General features: G+C 38.5%; 1 protein-coding gene across 12 annotated transcripts in view; it reads left to right on the forward strand.

The window, feature by feature from the left end:
• DOCK3 (dedicator of cytokinesis 3) overlaps nt 1–16,323 on the forward strand; it is a 296,560-nt gene that overhangs the window by 234,356 nt on the left and 45,881 nt on the right. For all 12 annotated transcript variants that reach the window (XM_072941347.1, XM_072941354.1, XM_072941349.1 and 9 more), the window contains 6 exons: nt 1,092–1,190; nt 7,210–7,304; nt 8,981–9,056; nt 9,556–9,656; nt 9,919–9,977; nt 12,193–12,341. In XM_072941347.1, the coding sequence (XP_072797448.1) occupies nt 1,092–1,190; nt 7,210–7,304; nt 8,981–9,056; nt 9,556–9,656; nt 9,919–9,977; nt 12,193–12,341 (579 nt within the window). The remainder of the gene's footprint in view (nt 1–1,091; nt 1,191–7,209; nt 7,305–8,980; nt 9,057–9,555; nt 9,657–9,918; nt 9,978–12,192; nt 12,342–16,323) is intronic.

A 16,323-nucleotide genomic window follows, 5' to 3' on the forward strand; every position in this document is an offset into this window, starting at 1 on the left:
ACTTTACAAATACTAACTCATTTAGCAATACTAATGAAGTGATTCATTTTATGTGGATTTAATGAAGATGATAATAAAAGTTTATTGAGCACTTCTTTTTATACTGAACTTTTTACTTCAATGTTTATGTATATTAATTCATCTGATCCTCACAACAAATCTATAAATTATGGCTTATAATGCCCATTTTTTTAGATAAAACTGAAGATCATGTAAATGTATATATTTTGTATACATATATGTATAATAATTTCATGGGTCTAAAAAGGATTTGAGAGACTAAAAAAAGTGTTGTCAAATTCCTGTGAGTTTAAAAACATTTGAAAACTGCCCAAGTGAATTAACTTCCCTCCATTTCTTCTGAGGAGGTAACCTTCTAAGAGAAGGCTATGCTCAGCTGCCCTGTGCCAGAATTTTCCATGAGATGATGAGTCTTTGGAGTCCTTAAGGTGGGACTTTCGTCTGTGTGCCCCAGTTGGAACATGAAGAAATTTTAAAGACTCAGTTTTTATCTTTAAATTTTCACTTGTCCTAAAGCCCATAGCTCATCTTCTCATAAAGTTCATTTTGACCCCTCTGCTTTCCAGAGACTTTTGTTAACCTACTATGTTTTGTCTGCCTGGTCTAGTGATCACATATAAGCTCTGGGAGGTCTCCAAGGAGATCCTTGTAGAAGGGCTGCTCCAGCCCAGCAGGATAGGCACAGTCCAGAATCTGTCCAGAAAAGGCTGAGCACCCTGTTCCCAGTAGCCCCTCCAGACTTCAGTATGGTACTCTGACAGCATATAATGACAGAGGATGATGCAGCCAAAACTTTCCTAGGAAAAAAGCTAGATTATCTGTCTCACTTTGTAGTACTTCATTATTATAGGTTAAGGTTTTCCAATTAACCCCATGCTGCAGAGGTTCCAAGCCCTCCAGGCCTCCCTTAGCAGAAATGTAAACTCACTTTCAAGGCCAGAGTTGTTACCTTCACTTTCATGATCATTGGGGCCATCTCAGACCCTTCCTTCTCTCCTTGCCCTCTGTGGATTGGGGGAACACAGCTCTTGTGATTGGCCATGCTAAATGTTTTTTGGGTTGGTCCCCAGGGCGAGTATGTATCCTGCCTTCTCTCACTGCTCCGCCAGATGTGTGACACCCATTACCAGCACCTCCTGGACAACTTCCAGAGCAAAGATGAACTCAAGGTAGGCAGAAAAACACTGACCTTTCACCTGGGAAAGGAAGCGTGCAGCTAAAACTGTGGAGGAGTTTTCCCCCTGCCAGGGGGTGAGTGCAAGTGACCAAGGATGTAGGATTTATCAGCCCCACTGTACAGCTGACTGTATGGCTTCCAGAAGCTAAAAGCCAGAGTCCAGTTACTCTGGCAAGTTTTCCCTGAATGATAGCAGCCCTGTGACAATGTGCCTCTATGAGAGGCTACTTTGGGCCACACTGATTGTCAGCAAACCAGGACTTTTCCCTTTCTTATGAACTCAACAGTCAATTTGTAGATTGCCCCTGAAACAAGTATCACTGTTTAGTAACTATAGTAATAATAGTGATGACAACTTTTCTTCAGTAAAATGTGTATCTGGAAGTTACCTGTAGAGAGCAAAAATGAGCACTTTCCATTGGCTGCCAGACTGGATCCAGAAAACTGAGGAACAGATAGTACAGAAATATGGACCCATGATCAGATGACAGGAGAGTATTCCCAAGTTTTGAATAATATCAGCTGCTGACAGACTCCTAGGGCTTTGCATTAGCACATGCTACTCAGTTCATCCCTGGATAAAGGAACTGTTACAAACTTTAAGGTCTATACTCTGCCTCCATCCAGAGTCAAGTCTCTTGCATTTCATAGTAATACATTACACTGTTTTTCTTTTGTGATCCTTACTAATCATATTGTATCAGTTAATAAGTATCACTTGTAACTTTCCAATATCTGATCCTGCCTGCCTTTTCATAGACATGGGTTTCTGCACATTGTTTTCATTAACTCACTGCAGTGAGGCCAGCCTGTCTTCTGGGAGGGATGACCCTGACAGCCCTCGAAGCAAGCCAAAAGTTAGCTAGAGCCTGGAGCTCACATCCAGGTCAAGCAGTTCTTGAGCTGAGTTGTGGAGCCTAGTTCTGGCTGTTCTAGATAATTCTGTGTGTGTGTGTGTGTGTGTGTGTGTGTGTGTGTGTGTGTGTAATTTTAAAAGCCAAAGAATATTACAAAGCATAAAACATAAAACTGGTTCCTTGGCTCAGCCTGACCCATGTCTAATCACTACTCCCTGTAAGAAGCCACTTTGAACTCTTGCTGTTCTTCAGGCAGCTTCTACTGACATTTTAAATTTTAAATTTTAGTTATTATTTCTTTCTACCACAGAAAATGAGGCTGACTCTCCTGAATCATTCCTCTCTTTTTCACACGTCCTTCCTTTCATTCTTCCAATATAGTTTGCATACGTCTTTGTTTAAATTGGTCAACACTTCTTTATAACAGCTAAGTAAGTACTGTGGTGAGCCAAGATTGTATTATTACACTTCTTTTCTTGTAAAAATTTTTGTTTTTCCTGGAATTAATTGCCTCTTTTGTTTTTTTTATTTATTTTTTGTTTTCTTTTAGTTTTCAAATCTGGCTAGGATCTCTTTCTCCCTCTATCAGTTCTGTAATATCTACCTCTTCTTCCAGCTTTCCTCATGGTCAAATCTGTCGGTTACTGTCAGATCACTTTTTTCCCCTTGAGACTTGCCCTGTTTTTATTTGTTTAGTCTCTTTCATGTTAGAGACATTCCTCCTATATGTGTAGACTCCTGGATGTCAGACTGTGCCTATAATTGAGGTTCTTTGGTGCTAATTAGAAACTGTGTGTGCAGGGCTTGTCTCCAGCAGACTTTCCTGTAAGTGACTAAAGAGGGTCTGACTGTTTGGTCAGAGCATCCTCTAATTCCTGTATGTGTTGGCCTGTTCTCTTGGACTTGTCTGTTTCCTCAGTGAAAACTGCTCCTATTGATGGAGTAGCCTGTCAGTATTTGGGGAACCAGATAGCAAAAAGAGAGTCCAGGAGTCTTCCAGTACAGCAGGTAAACTTTCTCTCAATGCCTATCTCATTTTGGCACTTCAGTACTCAACTCTTGCTGTATTCTTGAGGACAGATCCTCAGTGAGCAATACTCCAGAGAGCAGCTGTCAGACTTCTGACAGGGTGAAGAAAAGCTGGTCACCTAGTGACATGAGATGGCAGAAGAGATCTTAGGAAGACAATAAGCCAGTCTTCCTGTTTTTAGCCCTCATACCCAAGTCCCACAGAGATGCCTGGTGATGCCTACAGTTTCTGAGATTCTTGCTTCCTGTTGCTGTCACCTCCAAAGGCTCTTGGCTGTAGGCTGTCTCAAATAAACTACATCAGTTACCATGAGAGCTTTCAAAATTTATTGACCTCTTTTGATTACTGTGTTCTCCTCCCCTCTCTTCTTTGTCTCTGAGGGGATATGTATTTCTGTTGCTTGACTGTCATTTTAGGGAATTTGAGGAGAAACATAAATGAGGGAACATGTTCAGTCCACTGCACTGAATATAGAATTCTGTACATGTGTTCTTTTTTGTGACAGCCTTATTGAGATATAATTTGCATATTATAAAATTCACACTTTTAAATTATACAATTCAGTGTCTCTTTGATTATCCATCTTAGAAGACTTTCTCAAGTAGCAAGATTAAGTTAATAATTTAAAACTTCCCAAAAAGAAAAGCACAAGACAAGTTGGCTTAATTGGTGAATTCTAACAAATTTTTAAAAAGAATTAATACCAATTCTTCGCAAACTCTTCCAAAAATAGAAGAGCAGCTTTCCAACTAATTTAATGATGTCAGTGTTACCCAGATACAAAAATCAAAGACATCACCAGAAAAGCAAACTACAAACCAATGTCCCTTATGAATATAAATATAAAAATCTTCAGCAAAATAATAGCAAATTGAATCCAGCAACCTACTAAAAAAAATTGCATGCCATGATCAAGTGGGATTTATCCCAGAAATGCAAGGTTGACTTAACATATGACAATCAATTAGTGTGATACACCATTAAATAGAACAAAGGACAAAAAAAATCATCATTATGAATATAGAGAAAGTATTTTTTAAATCCACTAACCTTTCATGATAAAATCATACAACAAACTAGAAATAGAAGGGAACTTCTTTAAACTGATAAAAGCATCTTTGAAAAACCCACAGCTAACATCATACTTAATAAAAAGACTGAATGCTTTCCTCTTAAGATCAGGAACAAGAGAAAAATGTCTACTCTAGCCAATTATATTCATTATATTGAAGGATCTAGCTAGGGCAATTAGACACAAAAAGGAAATAAAAGGCATCCAGATTGGAAAGGAAGAAGTAAAACTATCCCTATCTTCAAATGACATGATTTTGTACACAGAAAATTCTAAGGCATCCACAGAAAACACTATCAGAATTAAGAAACAAGTTTGGCAAGGTTACAGGATGCATAGTCAATATACAAAAAACAATTATATTTCTTTACACTAGCAGTAAACAATCCAAAAATGAATTTAAGAAACCATTTCCACTTACAGTAGCATGAAATGGATAAAATAATTAGAGAAAGATATAAAGAAGACCTAAATTAAAGGAAAGACATCCATGTGCATGAATTAGAATACTTAATATCATTAGGATCACAATACTTACTGAAGTGATCTACAGGTTTGATACAAGACCTATCAAAGTTTCAGCTGCCTTTATGCAGAGAGTGATAATCTGATCCATAATTCATATGGGAATTTAAAGGACTCAGAATAGCCAAATGGTCTTAAAAACAGATAACAAAATTAGAGAATTCATACTTCCCAGTTTCAAAACTTACAACAAAATAACAGTAATCAAGATTGGTACTGGCATAAATATAGATATGTAAATCAGTGAAATAGGATTGAGAGTCCAGAAATAAACCTTTATATTTATAGTCAGTTGATATTCAGTAATGGTGCCAAGACAATACGATGAGGAAAGAAGAGTCTTTTCAACAGACTGTGGTGGAACAATTTGATACCTACATTCAAAAGAATGAAATTGTACCCCTACCTCACACCACATTAAAAATTAACTAGAAGGGGATCATAGACCTAAATGTAAGAGCTAAACTATAAAACTCTTAGAAGGAAACATAGGAGTATATCTTTATGTCCTTTGGTTTAGTAGTGGTTTCTGAGATATGACACCAGAAAAACAAACAACAAAAGAAAAAATAGATAAGTTAGACTTTGTCAAAATTAGAAGCTTTTGTATTTCAAAGGACACCATCAAGAAAGTGAAAGAAAACCCACAGAATGGAAGACAATATTGGCAAATCATATGTCTAATAAAGGACTTTTACCTAAACTATGTAAAGAATTCTTACAACTCAACAATAGAAAGACAAATAACCCAGTTTAATAATAGGCAATGGATTTTAATAGACATTTCCCCAAATAAGACATATAAATAGTCAATATACACATGAACAGTTGTTCAGCATCATTAGTCATAAGGGAAATGCAGATCAAAACCACTGCTACTTTACTTTGAAAATGGGTATAATCAAAAAAACAAGTATTGATATTAATTCTAACTTAAACATTTGGTAGAATTCACCAGTGAAGCCATCTGGTCCTGCGCTTTTCTTTGTGTGAAGCTTCTTAATTTTTAATTTGATCTCTTCACTTATGATAGGTATATCCACATTTTCTGTGTCTTCTTAAATGAATTTTGGTAGTTTGTATCTTTCTAAGAATTTGTCCATTTCCTCTAGGTTATACAATTTGTTGGCATGCATTTATTCTTAGTAATCCCTTATAATCCTTCCTAGTTCTGTAACATTGGTAATAATATCCCTTCTTCCATCCCTAATTTTAATAATTTGAGTCTTTTTTCTCTTTTTTCTTAGACTAGCTAAGGATTTGTCAATTTTGTTGAGCTTTTTAAAGAACCAACTTTTGGTTTCTTTTTTCCTCTATTTTCCGCTTCTCTGTTTCATTTATTTCTGCTCTTTTATTATTCCCTTCCTTGGGCTTGCTTTAGTTTGCTTTTCTTTTTCTAGTTTCCTAAGGTATAAGATAGGTTATTGATTTCAGATCTTGCTTCTCTTTATTATAGGCACCTAAGCTTTAGCTTCATTTGTTAAGTTTTGATTTGATATGATTTCACTTTTGTTCATCTCAGAATATTCCTAAGTTCCCTTGTGGTTTCTTCTCTGATGCGTTGGTTATTTGGAAAGGTACTGTTTAATTTCACATTTTTAAAGTTTCCCAAATTTCCTTCTGTTATTAATTTCTAACTCTCTTTCATAGTGGTTGGAGAACGTGCTATATTTGATTTCAGTTCTTTTAAATTCATTGAGGTTTTGTCTGTGGCCTAACATGATCTACCCTAGAGAAGAGAATGCACATATCCTTCTATGTGCATTTGAGAAGAATGTGTATATTCTGCTTTTGTTGGATGAGTGTTCTATAGATGTCAGTTAGGTCTAGTTAGTCTGTAATATTGTTTAAAATTTCTTTCTCCTGCTGATCTTCCATTTAGTTGTTCTGTAGATTATTGAAAGTGGTACACTCCACTTAGTCTCCAAATATCATTGTTGAACTGTCTGTTTTTCCTTTAAGTTTTGTCAGGTTTTGTTTCATTCTAAGACTCTGTTTTAAGTGCATATGTTTATAATTCTGTCTTCCAGACCTATTGACCCCTTTATCATTATAAAATGTTGTGTTTTTTTTTGTTAAAGTCTGTCTAGTTTGATGTTAACATAGCCATACCAGTTTTCTTTTGGGTACTGTTTTCATTGTACATTATTTATTTTTTTTACATCCAGGAGAGCAAGTTCTTATGGTCAAGTGCTCAGGGGCCATGCCCCAAAGATTGAAACTTATGAACTTAGGTGGATACCATTTCTGCTGAACTCCTTGTGCTTTGGTCTTTAGGTGTGAGCTGAGCAGCTGTAGAGTTGCTTCTGTTCTGCCCAGTTTGGGTCTGCTCCCATCTGGCCTGTGAGAGTGCCTTGAACTCACTCTCATGCAGCACTCTAGGAGAAAAGCAACTCACAAAGGGAACCAGAGTCTTACCCACTGGTCCCACCTTCTTATGGTCTAGAGGTCAGGAGAGCCCTGTTGAGGAAATGTATGCTGCAGTGGTAGTGATGGTGTCTTACATGAGATTTTCCTCTCTGATCAGGAATTCCTGCTGAAGATTTTCTGTGTGTTCCGGAACCTAATGAAGATGAGTGTCTTTCCGCGGGACTGGATGGTGATGAGACTTCTCACAAGCAAGTGAGTGTGGAAGGGCCCTACACCAGCATCCACAGAACTGTTCTCAGACTAAGGAGAGTGTGTGTATGTGTGGGAAAGAAAGCAAAACAGAAATCAAGGTCAAGGCCATGGGAACAGAGAGGAGAGGGTAAATGTGAAAATGTTTGTAGGCACAATCAGCATGACTTGGCCATTTACCATAAGTTCAAGGAGAAGAAAGAGTCAGTGATAGTTCAAAAATGCATTTTTAAGTGCCTAACAGATGATATCATGGTAAGGATAGAGAAGGAAATATAATACCCAAAGAAGGATTCCTCCCTGAGGAAGTTCTGTTCATTTGGCCTCTGTTGCTGTGTAGTTTCAGACAGTATCCCAAGCCCTCTTGATTTGATTTATATTGTCTACCAGACACTGCTTACCTCTCACAGATTGTGCTAATTACCTACCAGAGACCTGGCTGTGAGGCTCTGACCACTTCTGCCTCTGGCCATAGAATTCATTCTAAGGCTGACCACAAATTTTCTGCCCCATTCATATTTCTATCCTGTGCTTCTAACTGGCAAGCCAGACAAGTATTGCAGATGGTAAGGTGCTGGCTCATCCAGTCTCCCTCCACTCAGGAGAAAACCACTCTCTAGCTTACTGCCTCCTCCCACTGATCTGCATTCTATGTTGGCATTATGCAGAATGTAGTGAAATTATTTATATTATACATATATTAGCAACGTATTAGCATGGTTTTTCCACTTTGTACCTTTTATAGTGCTCTTTCTTTTCTTTTTTCAAAACTGCAAACATTTTATACACAACAGAAGAATGATTATAAAAAGAGTTGCACAGATACTTCCTCAAATAGTGGATTTTCCATTTAACTCCCCTTGTTTCTATCTCTTAGCTCTCTACTGAGAGTTCTTCAGGCTCCCCAGCCCATTCTGCAGGAGCAGCCTCTTCTTTCAAGGCTTTTACCTTTCAAATTTGTTACCCGCTCTGCTGATGAACTAGTCTCTCTAATGCACTATTTGCCTTACCCTTCTTCTGCACCAAAGCTTAAGTAGTTATTGTTAGTTGTAAGCTCCTTTTCCGGCATCCAAAGCCCTCTGTAATCAAACCCTTACCTACCTGTCCTACTTCTCTTCCCCCTCCCTCAACCTATGCCCTCGTTTCCAGCAAGTCAGCCTCCCACTACCCACTATATGTGCCCGGGCTAAAATTGAGAATGATATTCTAGACCAAAGGCTGAAATCAAATGACTTATAGATGAAAATAATAATATATGACAAAAGTAGGGGTTTAATAACTGTAAACTCCTATTAACAAGGGAAATAATAAGATTATACTGTAAGTCCTTTGGTGATCATAATATATGTTCATTATTCACTCTTTGATCTGGAAGAAACCTTGAAGAACTGTCAAGCCCACTCCCCTCCTTTTATAGTCAGGGAATCAGGGGCCCAGAGAGAAGTAGTAGCAAGGCCGGGTAACAGCAGTGCTAGATCTAGAACCCTCTCGTGTGTTCTGTGCTGTTCTGCCAATTTTGTGGGGTTTGTGCCATCTTCTCTTTCCTTTCTAGTCACATCTAACATGTGAGCTAGTTGTACTCCAGAAGTCTGTACACGGGCCATAGGGCATTGATGCAAAGCTAACTAATGCCATTGTTAGTCTTTTAACTCTGCCAACACCTTGTTCCCTTACTGCAGTATTATCGTCACTACTGTCCAGTACCTGTCTTCTGCTCTACACAAGAATTTCACAGAGACAGACTTCGACTTTAAGGTAGGAGCTTCTGAGATCCACCACTATCTAGGGTAATAACCAAAGGGTTACAGATAACCCTAGGGTAATAGTAAGCCAAAAGCCAAGTTCACTACTTTTGTTTTGTTTCACCTGAAACAACCATTTTCTTTTGCTCACAGTTTTGCAGGTCAGGAGTTTGAGAAAGATTCAGCTAGGTGACTGCTAGGTGACTGGGGGCCTTCTTAATATGTTCATAGCTTCCAAACTTGGTAGTGATTAAAATATGACCTAGGAGTCCCCCTGTTGGAGATGTTGGGAGCCAGCCATGCATGAGGATGTTTTCTAGTCCAGAATCAACACGTTGTTTTCAGAGAAGTCAAAAAAAGGGGGGAAAGTCCTGTTTGCAAAGGTATTTTTTAAAAATCAATATCTTAACATTGTAAAATGAATTCTGTGCTACATGCATATATTTAGAATCTCTCCTTGCAAGGTTAAAGGCTTAGGCTGTCACATGTTTCCTCTCTCTCTGTCTCTCTAGGTGTGGAATTCTTATTTTAGCCTGGCAGTTCTGTTCATAAATCAGCCAAGCCTTCAGCTAGAAATCATTACTTCAGCCAAGAGGAAAAAGATTCTAGATAAGTAAGACATATGTCTCTTATTCATATCCCTACCGTGTGCCCAGATGGGATTATATTTCCATGAGAGGCTCCTTCAGAAGTCCACAAGGTTCTCACCGGGGTAGCTTCCCAAGGAGCTAAATGTGAAAGTTGTTTAGAGCCAAATGACTTAGTATTTTGGGAAGCATTAGAAACAGTGCTGAAGTACTGGCCTCCTTGGGTTTGTAGCCCCATCTTCCTGAACCTTCTTCTGCTAATAGCTGATGCCTGTGTTCTATTCCCAGGTATGGGGACATGCGTGTGATGATGGCTTATGAACTGTTCAGCATGTGGCAGAACTTGGGTAGGTCTTTTCTCCATATTTTTCCCTTCCACATATTGCATAGCCAAATAAAAAGTGACAAGACTAATAACTTCCCCCAAGTTTCATGAATGTTAGCTCAAACCCAAGAGATCTTTACATATCTTTAACATAACACCTCAGATGGGTGGCAGAGTGTAGCACATGTGCACAAAGCCCTTGGCAGGGAGAGTGGGCTGAGAAATAAGACCCCAGTTATACATATGCACAGTCCCTTTTTTGGAGAACTAAAGTCAAAGGAGAAAAAGATGAGGACTACAGTAGTTTTTCCCAGCTTGAGAACTCATGCCTGTAAGATCCTCTGGGCTCTTCCGGCCCCAGTCCAGGTGTTACGGGCCCAGAAGCATAGATCTTGGAGATACTCAGCACATGAGCAAGGGCAGCTATTCAGTTTAATTAAGATTGAAACACTTCTTGGGTCTCTGGTATTCAGGCATCCAGACCAGATTCCTGCTGCCAGTTGCATGAAGATTGCATGTAAGAAGGGAATTGCAGTCCCTAGGTGAGATTGATTTTAGTCTCCTTTCTTTTGACAGCTTCTCTTTACAGCTTCTCTAATATCCACTGCTTCAGATCTGAAATTTTTAGAGTTTTTAGTAGAATCCTTGGATCACCCTGGTGACTAGGTGGGCCATCCTTTGGTACTATAGGTTTCTTAGTGGCCTGTCAGGATGCTAGAGAAGCTGCTTTTACTCTTCCTAGTGAAGTCTGCTTTCAATTAAGCTCTGAAGTCTTAGTAATGATTGCCATAAAATCTTAAGAGTCCTCTGTTAACCATCCCAGTCACCAACACGAGAAGCAGCACGCAAGATGCAAGTTATTCCCGCCAGCACCAAGGCCTTCCATCCATAAGTGGGGATGCATGTCCCCAAATAGGCTTTCTGGGTTCAGTACTCTTACTCCCTGTATCTGGCACAGTTTGGGTATAGATTTTAACCTTGAAGTTGAAATTCCCAGGAACACAGGAGACTAACAGCTGTACCAAAGACGAAGATTGGAATATATAGAATCTGCCTCAGAGCTAACATCTGCTCCTCAGATAGCTTTCAACATGGAAAAAATCAAAAAAGGTGTCAAATTTGGCTGATAAAGCCATTCCTGCCTCTTTGTTTTTGGTGGAAATGACATTTTCTGGTCCTTTTTTTTTTTTTACATTTTTTATTGATTCATAATCATTTTACAGTGTTGTGTCAAATTCCAGTGTTCAGCACAATTTTTCAGTCATTCATGGATTTTCTGGTCCTTAAGAACTGATTTTACTTGATTGTAACAATTATTACAGAGTCCCACAGTTTGTCTCCTTGGTCTCTGAAGGACTAAAAGCAGATCTCTGGAAGATAATTCTGTAACTGTTTTGCCATTGCAAGGAAGAGAAAAGTTCTGTCCCATGGTCCTCAAAGCTGGTCCTGGCTTCACATAATATGCCCCACATGGCAGACTAGTCACAGGGAAACTCATATCACCCACTTCCCATGGAAAGGCCTCATTAGGAAAAATGAGGAATGAGCCAAGCTGATCTGAATAAATGTAGTGCTACCATCAAAAATGCAATGTGAAGACAAGGGGTAGGGGTGGAGTAGGGATACACATAGAGTCTCTCAGCCAGTCTGTCAGGGTAGGACTGTGTAGGAGGCTCCTGCTAACTCAGGAGGGGCCCTCTTGGACATACTTGAGCACCTCAGTGAAAGAGGTCCATGACCTTCAGACCTCTCGTGGCTCGACCCAGGACTGAACATCCTCATCACTTAAATGCCTCTGGGCTAGAGGCAGAAACTGCAGGGATAGCGCATTGTGTTTAAGCAGAAATAGATGGATTTTCCTTGCTAAGTAAATGCTATAAACAGACCATCTGAAACTGTTGCAGGGTACTCAGAAATTCTATTCAATTTAGAGTAGTGAACTCTGTTCCTTGACCTCAGAATGATTTTCAGGTAGTTTGTAGAACCTCCCAGTAAATTATTTAGAAAGACCATTTGTGCCTGTTGAACATTTGTTTTAACAAGTCTGGTCCAGTTTAGTCCATGACCTCTAAAAAGCCAAGAGAAGGGAGTATCTCAGAAAACCATAGGGGAGAACTTGCTTTGGTCTCAGATGCTTCCAGTGCAGATCAGATCATGTGCTGTGACCCCACTTGGGAAGCTTCTGTGGAAGAAGCAAAGCAAGCATGAACTAATATCTGTTGGGTTTTGTTGTTCAGGTGAACATAAGATCCATTTTATTCCGGGAATGATTGGTCCTTTTCTGGGTGTGACACTGGTCCCACAGCCAGAAGTGCGGAATATCATGATTCCCATCTTTCATGACATGATGGACTGGGAGCAAAGGAAAAATGGCAACTTCAAACAGGTAAGACAACACCTGGCAGTGTTAAGGGTGCTGTCCCCTGCAGTGGACCCCTTTTGCCCAGGACCCCTTTTGCACGATCTAGATGTCCAGGCTATATAGTTCCATTAGGATAGGCTATGACCTGGCTATCTTGAATCTTGTTCAAGGGTTCCCTTACTTTCTGGCCAGAATTGATTTGTGGATTTTCTTCATGAAGTTAGAAGCCAGAAAAGAATCAAAGGAAAGAAATTGAACATCATGTGAAAGGAGCTTTCTGATCAAGTAGAGAATGGCTGAGACTAACCTCCCAGCTTCATTCAGGAGAAGGCTGGGAGTGTGTTGTCTTTCCTCCCCAGAAAATCCCCAAGGTATATGGTCCAGGTATTTGTAGGGCTAGAGCCCAGACCAGATGAATTCTTGTAACCTAGAATCTCATAGGCTCCTACAGAGAAGGGTGGGTCCATGAGGTGTAAGCCCTCAGCTTCCGATAAAGTGGCTTCAGGCTGTCCCTCTGTGCAATTCTTCTGCCACCCCTAAGGTAGAGGAGGTAGCCCCTGCCCTTTTATCTATAGCTCCAGGGACTAGGCCTAGAACCAATAGGGGTCAGTGGTAGAAAAGCCAATTTTAGCTAATAAAAGAAATAGCTTGCTAGCAACAAGAACTGTCCACTGTAAGCTGGGAGTTCCTCTTTGCTGGTGGTTCTCAAAGAGAAGCTCCCAGGAGACCTCTAGGGGAGGTTTCTATATTGGCTTGGGGATTGTACCAGTTCCTGACTAAGCTCACTCTCAGCCCTGTGATTCTGGGATGAACCAGTGATCTTAGAGTGAGTGACTGTAACAGTGAGGAGCAGACCAGGCAAACAGTAATTTTTAAATTATTATTTATTTATTTTTAACTATTTTAAAATTTAGATTAAAATTCACTCTTTGTAATTTACAGTTCTATAAACTTTGGCAAATACATAAAGTCATGTAACCGCTACCACCATGAAGATTTTTTAAATTCCTTGGTTTCTGTTCTGTGGAAAGTGTAAAGTATTCCAACCAAGGGTTTTAATGTAGATTTATTTTTTTGCACCCATGCTGTTGATTGCCAAATGTGATAGTCTGATCATGATGCTGAATAAATGTGTCTTTTTTTTAAGATTTTTTATATTCTAAAAATCACATCTTGTTCCTCTTTTGTGATCAGACCCTTCCCCTACCTTTAACCTATGACAGCCATTGATCTCCATCTCTATAGGTGTGCCTTTTCCAGAATGCTATGTGAATGGAATCATGTTGACTGTAGTCTTTTGAGATTGGCTTCTTTCACTTCACATAATGCCTTTGAGAGATTCATCTGTGTTGTTAATGCTATTGCTGAGTAGTATTCCATTACAGTTTATTCATTCACCATTTGAAAGACATTTGGGTTATTTACACTTTTTGGTGATTATGAATCACCAAAAATTTCTTTACAAGTTTTTGGATGACTATAAACTTTCATTTTAGGTGAATACCTAAGAATGAGGTTGTTGGTAATTATGGTAAATGTATAGTTATCTTTATAAGAAGCTATCAGCCCTTCGTCCTGGGACACGGGGCGCGGCCGGAAAGGCGGCCGCCCCCTCGCCCGTCACGCACCGCACGTTCGTGGGGAACCTGGTGCTAAACCATTCGTAGATGACCTGCTTCTGGGTCGGGGTTTCGTACGTAGCAGAGCAGCTCCCTCGCTGCGATCTATTGAAAGTCAGCCCTCGACACAAGGGTTTGTAAATAAAAACAAGAAAAAAACGAAAAAAAAAAGGAAATAAAATTTAAAAAAAGAAACAAACAAACAAACAAACAAACAAACAAAAAAAAGAAGCTATCAAACTGTTTTCCAAAGCGACTATAACATTTTGAAATCCCAGCAGCAGATTTTGAAAATTCCAGTTGATCTATATACTCATCAGCATTTGATATTATCTGTTTATTTTAGCCATTCTAATAGGTGTACAGATGTTCATCATTTTGGTTTTAATTTCTGTTTCCCTAATGACTGATGATGATGAACATCTTTTAATGTGTTTATTACCTTTATATCTTCTTTGGTGAAATTATTTATTCAGAATTTGTATTCATTCTTAACTAGACTGTTTCCTTATTGTTGAGTTTTTAGGGATCTTTATATGTTCTGGATGTAAGTTCTTTGTTGAATATATGATTTACCAATATTTTCTCCCAGTCTTTAGCTTGTCTTTTCATTTATTAACCAGCATCTTTCATAGAACAAAAGCTTTTAATTTTTATGCAGTCTAATTGATCATTATTTTTCCTGTATGGGTCTTGCTTTTAGGGTCATACCTGAGAACTCTTTGCCTAATTCATGACCATAAAATATTTTTCTCCCATGTTTCTTCTAGAAGTTTTATAATTTTACATTTAGATCCGTGATCTATTTTGAGATAATGTTTGTATAAAGTGTGAAGTATAGCTCAGGCCTTTTTTTTTCCTTTTTGCATATGGATATTCAACACCTTTTGTTGAAAAGATTATTCTTTGTCAAAAATCAATTAACCATATACATGTGGTTCTCTTTCTGGACTCACCTGTCTTTTCTTTGATCTATATGTCTAATCTTTCACCCATACCACATAGTCTTGATTATAGTAGCTTTATAGTTAGTCTTAAAATTAGGTGGTGTGAATTCTCCAATTTTGTTCTTTTTTTTTTTCATACTGTATTGGCTATTCCAATTTGTTTTCTTATAAACCTCAGAATCACCATTTCAGTATCTACAAAAATTCCATCTGGGATTTTTATTGGGATTGTATTATAATCTATAGATCAAATTGGGAAGAATTTATTATATCTTAATAGTACTTAATAAATACTTCTAGTCCATGAAGACAGTATTTCTCTCTATTTAGGTGTTCTTTGATTTCTTTCATTAGTGTTTTGTAGTTTCAGTACACAGATCTTGCACATGTTGTTAGATTTATATGTAACTGTTTCCTGGTTTTGGTGCTATTATAAATTATTCTGACTTAAAATTTTTAATTTCCAGTTGTTTGTTGCTAGTATATAGAAATACAGTTGTTTTGTACAGTAACATTGTATCCTGCAATGTTAAATTCACTTAATAGATCTGGAAGCTTTTTTGGAGACTCTGTGATTTTACATTTAGGTAATCCTGTCACCTGCAAAACGTCATGATTTTATTTCTTTCTTTATAATCTGTAAGCCTCATTTCTTTTTATTGGCTCGTTGCGCTGGCTAGGACCTCTAGTCTAATGTTAAAGAAGAGTGATGAGAGTGGACATCCTTGCCTTGTTCTTAGTCTTAGGGGAAAGCATTCAGTGTTTCACTGAAGTATGATGCTAGCTCTAGGTGTTTCATAGATGCTCTTTATAATGGGTAAATAGTATTTAAGATAAGAATCCATTTTTGGAATGTGCAGCTCTAATGCCTTCAGAACTTCAGGAAATAACAACTTCAAACAAAAAGAAATTGTCACTTTTGTATCTCGGTTCAATGTGTACCTCCTAATAGTGTAAAATGCACAACTGCCTAATGAAGGAACCCAGTTACCAAGAAGCAGATGACATTGCAGAACTGCACCGTAGGTCATCAGAGTCCACCAAAAGAAGATCTGGGCTGCACTGCACCACCACTAACACTAAAAACGGAAGGTTAGCTTTGTGGAAGCCTAAGTTAGAGCTCATTTGTTTCGCATTTCAGGGCTCAGTTGATGAGCTGTGTTCTTTCCCCCAATAAGACTGTCATGAATAATTAATATCTAACAAGCCATACAAACCTTGTTGTCCTTGATTAAAAAAAATCTTGCTCTAGATTCCCTTTGATATTACATATTTTTAAAGAATGGTCTATTCTTCCCCACATTTCCGCTTCCCACCCTCCTGTAAATTCAGTCTGATACATATTGTGCACCACTTTTGTAGAAACTGCTATCTCACATAACCTTCTAATCACCAAAATCCAGTGACTTTTTGGTCTCGGTTCTAGTTAGGCTTTCCACA

Source organism: Vicugna pacos, chromosome 17, assembly GCF_048564905.1.
Source record: "Vicugna pacos chromosome 17, VicPac4, whole genome shotgun sequence".
Lineage (NCBI taxonomy): Eukaryota > Metazoa > Chordata > Mammalia > Artiodactyla > Camelidae > Vicugna > Vicugna pacos.